Consider the following 7,988-nt stretch of genomic DNA (forward strand, 5'->3'; position numbering starts at 1 on the left):
TTCTACTATGGAGATTTGGTTATTAATCCATTTCATATAATGATTATAAATAGAGGATTATTTTTCTATCTACCACACACTAACATATCCAAAAACCATTTTCATGTACGCTACTTCAAGCATTTTTCATTCTTAATTTTCCTCTTTTCTGTATCTCTCCTGCTTCTTACTTCTATTCCGCTACTCGTTTTTGTAAACCCTCAATCTCATTTCTCAGGTTGTTAAGGTACCTTTGCTGTGTCCCTATTACTAATTTATATATAATTGTTGCTGAGGATTATATATATATATATAGACACACTTTAATTTATCATCAAGCTATGATTTTTTTTTGTATTAATTGTTTGATTAATGTGTCGTGATGAAAGGTCATATATAATAGATAATTTTTTGTGTTTTTGTTTTTGTTCTTGTTGATGTCAAAATTGAATTATATATGTATGATATATATATACATATATACACAAGATATGTTCTCTGTCTCGTTGTTTGTGAAGACTCCAATTTGATTAAGAGTTCTTCTTAATCCAGGGGATGCCATCACTACAGAATTCAGATCTGAACACATTGTTATGCAACTGAATACTAATATGTGGTTTGAATATTGTCAAACAATAGTTTTTAAAACTCCTTTCAAACACCTAATTTTTTATATACATCATTTCAAGTCGTTTTTTTGTGTCTTGATAAGAATAATTTCAACTTTCTGAATCGAGTCTCAAATGCATTTTACCTTTGTTGCCTTTGAGAGGTTAAAGATTATTTGCGAAATGTTGATTGTTGTGTCCTTGTTTCAATAGCATCATCGAGTGTCTGTCTACATACTTGATTATTATTATTATAGGGTTCCCATAATTCTCAGCTTTGCGTTTATAGAGCTGTAGTAAATGAATGCATGGACTCTTTCATTTATTAGTTTGCATAAAAACAACTGTTTTTTTATTCTTTTATCATTATAAAAAAAAAGGCAACGACGGTTTTTTTTTGTTTCTTAGTTAACTTTTGGAATGTTCAAAACCTTTTTATAATGTTATCCACAACCATATTTTGTAAACCTCTCGCTATATCTTGTCTACTTATTTAATTTTGACTAATCTATGACTTCTTATTTTTGTATGTTGATAGGATTTGCAATGGATAACCTCATCAACATCCCAAAAAACACATCATCAACATCCCCTCCTCTGGTGGTCTCACGGCTTCCAAACATTAGTCCATTTGATGATTCGAACATGCGTTCTTCCGAGGCAGATGTTGGTCCAAGTAACGATGAAACCCACATCATAACAGCCGGCTATCTTCCTGTGATGGTAGCCCCAGTGCAAACCATTCGAAACTCTAATGATTTGAACAACTACTCATATGCTGCGGGGGATGGTCTAAGTACTGCTTCAACAGCTGGCCTTTCTCCTCCTCTAGATGTCACACCACTACAAACTGTTAGACCATCTGATGACGTCAACAACTACTTATATGGTGTCGGTTCAAGTACTGCTCCAGAAAAAAAAGGACGTGGTCGACCAAAGGGTTCTAAAAACGTGAAGACCCCGGCGAAGAAGCCAAACACAGAAGATCCCAACAGCAAAAAGGTTCTCTCTCCCAGAAACTTTGATTCAGGGATAACCGAAACAGAGAGAGAAACCGGGAATCACGAGATAGTTGAGGTTGTTTTGATGCGGTTTGATGCGGTTAGGCGGAGATTTTGCCAACTAAACCTCCAGAAAGGCATCCTTACAACTGCAGACGCTAATTGCAGGACTATGGGGGTCCAAACTAATAGGAGAAGGAGGACGGGTCCTGTTCCTGGAGTAGAAGTAGGGGATATATTCTATTACTGGGGTGAAATGTGCTTAGTCGGGCTACACAAACAAACTGTCAGCGGCATTGATTATATGACGACTAATGATGGTGAAGTAGAACCTCTTGCAGTGAGCGTGGTTACATCAGGACAGTACAATGATGAAACTGAGAACCTTGAATGGTTGATCTATTCTGGATATGGGGGAACGGATAAGAACGGTGCACCTCAAGATCAGACTATGGAAAGAGGGAACCTTGCACTAGATACAAGTAGAAGAATAGGAAACGAAGTTAGAGTCACCCGAGGCAGAGGCGACCCCAACGATGATACTAGAAAGGTATACATCTACGATGGACTTTATCTTGTTTATGAGACGTATTCTGTGATAGGAAAAAGCGGCTGTAAAGAGTTTAAGTTTAAAATGGTGAGGAAACCAGGCCAACCTAATTCTGGTTATGCAAACTGGAAATTAGCTGATGATTTGAGGATGCACGACCCGATTGATTCAAGGCAGGGTTTTATACTTCCAGATCTTTCTTTTGGAAAAGAGGTTTTACGAGTCCCGCTGGTTAACGAAGTAGATGAAAATGACAAAACTATTCCTGAAGATTTTGAATACATCACATCTCAGCATTACTCAAGAGTGACGCTTGATTTAAACATCGATCTCCAAGCACTTGGATTCCAGAATTTTCAAGGTCAACCATCCTTTCATCAAAGCTGCATGTGCATGGAAAGAAACGGTGGCGAGTTACCGTACCATAACTCCATTTTGGTTTGTCGTAAACCATTGATTTACGAATGCGGTGAATCTTGTTCATGCCCAAACGACTGTAGAAACCGATTAGTTCAAAACGGTTTGAAGCTTCACATGGAAGTGTTCAAGACAAGAATGTGTGGTTGGGGTGTACGGTCTTGGGATCCAATCCGAGCTGGGACCTTTATCTGTGAGTTTGCTGGTGTGAGGAAGACAAAAGAAGAAGTAGAAGAAAAGGATAACTTCGTGTTCGACTCATCTCGGTTTTATATGAGGTTTAAGTGGAACTACGAACCTGAGCTTGTGTGTGAAGATGTATGGGAAAGTGTCCCTGAAGTTTTCAATTTGACGACGCAAGTCTTGATAAGCGCCAAAGAAAAAGGGAACGTTGCTCGATTCATGAATCACAGCTGTAAGCCTAATGTTTTCTGGCAGCCTATTGAATCTGATACATATGTTCGCATTGGGCTTTTTGCGATGAAGCATATTCCTCCGATGACAGAGTTAACATATGACTATGGAGTTTCTTCTGTAGAGCGTATTGGAGAAGATGAGAGGCTTTACAAAGGCAACAAGATTTGTCTCTGTGGTTCAGTCAACTGTCGTGGCTCTTTCGGCTGATTTGCACTCTATATATCACTATTTGGTTCTTTTGTAATTTGTTTCTCTAATTTCCGTTTTTTTCCATTTAATTTCTTTGTTTTTTCTTTTTAATTAATTTTGTCTAATAAAAAATGTTCTTGGTTTTCTTTGATTTTTTTTTCTGTTCTTTAATTTCTTTGTTTTTTCAACTTAACTTTATCTAATAAAAATGTTATTTTTTCCATTTAATTTCTTTGTTTTCTCCATTTAATTTTGTCTTTTATTTTTTCCATTTAATTTCTTTGTTTTCTCCATTTAATTTTGTCTAATTTCTCATTCATTAAATTACTGTATTTTAAATAATATTTTTTAGTTTATTTAGTTTTCAAATTATCAATTAATTAAATTTTTGTTTAATTAATTTAGAATTTTGTTTAGAGTTTTTTTCTTCTTCTTACGTTTTATAAAGTTTATAACCTAATTACATAAAATTTGTTATTAGATAGAATATAAAATTCTAGATTTGTTTTGTTTTCGAGAATTAAACAAAGCTATATGCCTAATAGTATGCTAGTGTATATTTTTATGTGTATTTAATTTTTTTTTGGAATATTAAGAATGTGTTATAGTATGTGTAATATTTTGTAGTTCATATACTAAATAATTTATAAGTTAATTTTCAAAACTATGATTACAAATCTATAGTATATATGAGATAAACTAATAGTTTTAGTATTGGTTCTATATTCCAAACCCACCATGCTAGGCGAGAAACCCGTGAAAACTCATCATATGAAACCTGTGAAAATAAAAAAATATTTTTAAATATGTAATACAAAATAAAAATAAATCTGTGAGCAAGCAATATCTTTTATATTTTATTATTATTCTTTGAATAAGATATCAAATTGAATGGTAAATATGTTTGTTACCTTTTAAAATCATATTGTTAGTTTTTTTGAATGATATATTTTATATTTGATTTTGAACATATATTTTAGGGGGAAATCAATGCGTTGAGATCAAAAATCTCGGCCACAGATCCTCCTCCAAGATCGAAAATCAATTGGTTTCTTGGTTAGGCCGATTGTTTAGGAAATTTATGTATGGAGAAAATATTGTTTTGTAAAATTGGAAACTTAATATTAATTAAATCAATTATAAACTTAATATTTAATGTTAAATGGAGTTGTTTCAATTGTTTTGAAAATTTATTTAGGATGGGAAATCTTGTTTTCAAAAATAGAAACTTAATATTAATTAATAAAATGAAAAACAAATTAATAATTAATATCAATGGCAGTCTTGTAAATAGGTGGCAACTTCAGGATTTATTTGCTAAATGTACTTGGAAAATGTATATATAGATATAGATTCGATATTTAAAACAGATTACGGTAAAAGCCCTAAAAAAATCATTTGGTGAAATGCGAAAATAAAAAATGATTTAAATAGGAAACATTCTAAAAAGGTATAGATCATAATATTTCTTCTATAACCACTAAACCTAGTTTCCTCGCGTAAAGTCGTATCACACGATTGACTTTATCCCCAAGTAAAACTGTCTTCATCGAGCAGCGCAAAATTTGTCGAGTAAACGACGCCATGAACATTGAACAGGCAGAAGAACGATTCAGTGCTTCACCATAAACGCATCCGACGCTACATAAAATCATCGGACTCAACTTATGTAATAGAGAAGCTTCCCACCGATGTCATCATCGAGATACTCTCAAGATTATCTACAAATTCCATCGCAATATGTCGTTTAGTGTCAAAGCAATGGTTGTCCATACTTCGAAGTCCGGATTTCGCGGAACCTTTCCTCACCAGGTCATTACCTCGGCCACGTCTTTTGTTCACCTTCAGATCTGGCAGCAAGTGTCACCTCTTGCTATCCCCTCAGCCACGAAATTTTGATGAGAACGTAAGTAGTGTTCTAGCAACTGACTATCATATCGAGTTTTCTGGAAATTGGTGCATGCGAAGTTTTCAATCTGTTCATGGATTTATCTATCGGAACCATAGGAAGAGGAGGTTAAATGGAAAGATAGATAGGGTTTCTGTGATATGTATACAAATTTATTTGGCTGAGCGAAGCCATTTATCCTTATTTTTCTTAATTTCATCAAATAAAATCGTGCCAAGTTTTGTGATGTTGGTAAAAATATCATCAAACTTAAATCACTTTGAACATCTCTCACATATATAATTCATGTCATTGCCATTATTCTAAGAATGATCTTTTTTATTTTTTGGGTCAATTCTAAGCATGATCTTAATAATTTTAAAAAGAATATGCAAATTTTCTAAATGCAAAATTTGTTTGACTTTTCTAGTATAAAAATTTCTTTTTTCTTCTTATTAGTTTGACATTAATTTTTTTGCAATTGAAGCGTAAGCTTTCAACCAGCTTCCTAATGGATTTTCGAAAGCGCTATGGAAGCGAGATTCTAAAAATTTCGGTGCCAATCCCGATTCGGACTCCAAAACAGAAAACAAAATTTTGCGTGCAGTTTCCTTATTTTATAGGTTAGTTCATACTTTTTTTTTATGTAACAATGAAAAAGATTAAATAGATAATTCATTAGATTAAATAGTCTTACAATAAAATTACGGTAAAAGGCATGATACTTAACAAGAAAACCCTAAAATTCTGTTAATGAACTGCGTTAGAAAGAAAAAAGATTCAATAGGAAGGAAGCATCATATTGTTGTAAGTAATAATTTTTGGTTTTTATATTAACCACTAATTTAATAACCGTACCTTCTTATTAACATTTATCCCAAGTAACGAGACGTCATGAGCACACAGAAGAATGATTCGGTGGTTCGCCATATAACACGGGACGCAACACACAATCATCGGCCTCAACGGATGTAAGAGAGACGTTTCCTATCGATCTCGTCATCGAGATACTGTCAAGATTACCTGTAAATTCCATTGCAATATGTTGTTTTGTGTCGAAGGAATGGGCTTCCTTACTTCAACGTCCAGATTTCACAGAATTGTTCCTTACAAGGTCACTGCCTCGTAAACGTCTTTTGTTTACCTTCAGATTTAGCAGTAAGTGGCACTATATCTCATCCCCTCAGCCTCAAGATTTTGGTGACAATGTAAGTGTTGTGGCAACAGAGTATCATATGGGTTATTCTGGAAGTTGGTACAAGGAAATTTGTCAATCTGTTCATGGATTTACCTATTTGAACTATAAAACGTTGATATATGGTGTTATTATTGGTTTTGTATTTTTATTTTCTTTTTCATTTTATATCTTTTATTGAGTCAAAGCATATTTTTGGAGTCATTTAGTTTTTTTTTTTTATCGAGTTTTACAGGTTTTTGAATAGTTTGGAGGAAAATGAGCCATTCTGGATAAAAACAAGCTTATGAGATGAATGTTGGTTCACGTAGAAACCCGCCAGTTTAAGAGACTCAGACTGGCTAAGCAACGAAGTCTAAATCGGAAAGTTTCACGTTAAAACCCGTCTATCCGAGAAATCTGTCTAGCTAAGAAACAAAGTCTAAACCAGTAAGTTTCATGTTACAACCTGCCTATCTGAAAAATCCGCCTAGCTGAGAAAATGTCCTATTTAGGTTGTTATATTTTTACCTTATTTTGAGAACTCTGTAAATACATTTGATTTGTTGGAAGAAAAACGCTAAGTTTCATTGTATGTTTTCTTTTTGCATCCTGAGACTTTTTTGTAAGCCAGAATTTTGAGATTCTAGAGATTCATCATCTTTGACACTTTAGATAAGATTTCTAAACCCTTTCTTATTATTCCTGCAATTTCATCATATTTTCTTCATCTATGATTTCTGTTAATTTTGTTATGTGTGAATAGTTTTCCAATTGGGTTTTAGAGTTCTAAGTAGGAGATTCAATGATTTCATGGTTTAATTGGTTTATAAGGAATTCTAATTCTTTATGGTTCTTTGATTCATATGTTCTAAATGGTAGAATATGATTGATCACCTTATTCTAGATTCTAGGTTTTTCTATGCATAAGAAGTGTTCGATAGAATGTCTGAACTAATATGAATTGAGCAATATCCGTTTTGATCGCCATAAATTTTCCTTTATAGGAAGAATTTGTACGGAGGCCATGAAACATCTCCTGAGCGATCAGAATGTTAGCAGAGATCAACCTGCCCAAAACGAAGGCTGACTGAGTCTCCGAAATAAGACTTGGCAACACCGTTTTAAGCCGTTGACATAAGATTTTGGAAATGATCTTATACCCCACATTACATAAGCTAATAGGACGCAACTACCATCCGGGTTGGCTTTCCCACCTTTGGAATTAGACAGATATGCATTCTATTTAAACTGTTATCAAAAACACCTTCTTCAAAAAACCAATTAACATGGACACAAGATCCGCCTTGACAACCCTCCATGCCTTCTGGAAGAACAAAGTTGTCATTCCATCTCGCCCAGGTGTCTTATCTGGGTGCATCATAAACAAAGGTAAAAGGCACGCAAATAGACTATTTACCGTAATTCATACTTCGCCAAGAACGCACTAATATATCATGGTTTTTATAGTTTTTAACCATGATATAAGTGTGCTTTTTGAGTCTTTTGATTTGTTTCTAGGTTGTTTTTGAGTCTTTACAGGTTATCTAGGAATTTGGCACGAATGGAGCAATGTGGAGCAATTTGGATCATTTTTGGAGCATTTAACCGAAGAAAATCAACTTGGAGTCGGATTAGAGTGATGGTGTCGATCTACACCACATGAGCATCGATCGACACCCGTGTTTAGCCGACGAGAGAACAAGAATTGGAAGATTTAAATTTTCCCAATGTCTTCTACAATTGCAACATAAGCCCCTGGACG

General features: G+C 34.1%; 1 protein-coding gene across 1 annotated transcript; it reads left to right on the forward strand.

Moving 5' to 3' along the window:
• Positions 1,162-3,198, forward strand: LOC104758012 (histone-lysine N-methyltransferase, H3 lysine-9 specific SUVH7-like). The gene has a single exon (XM_010480810.2). It carries the CDS (start codon positions 1,233-1,235, stop codon positions 3,177-3,179), a length of 1,947 nt encoding a protein of 648 aa, XP_010479112.1. The 5' UTR covers positions 1,162-1,232; the 3' UTR covers positions 3,180-3,198.

Source organism: Camelina sativa, chromosome 17 (genome assembly GCF_000633955.1).
Source record: "Camelina sativa cultivar DH55 chromosome 17, Cs, whole genome shotgun sequence".
NCBI classification, from domain to species: domain Eukaryota; kingdom Viridiplantae; phylum Streptophyta; class Magnoliopsida; order Brassicales; family Brassicaceae; genus Camelina; species Camelina sativa.

Bases quoted from the DNA above. Each gene is read 5' to 3' on its own strand.
- LOC104758012 (XM_010480810.2), top strand. From the start codon at position 1,233: ATGCGTTCTTCCGAGGCAGATGTTGGTCCAAGTAACGATGAAACCCAC.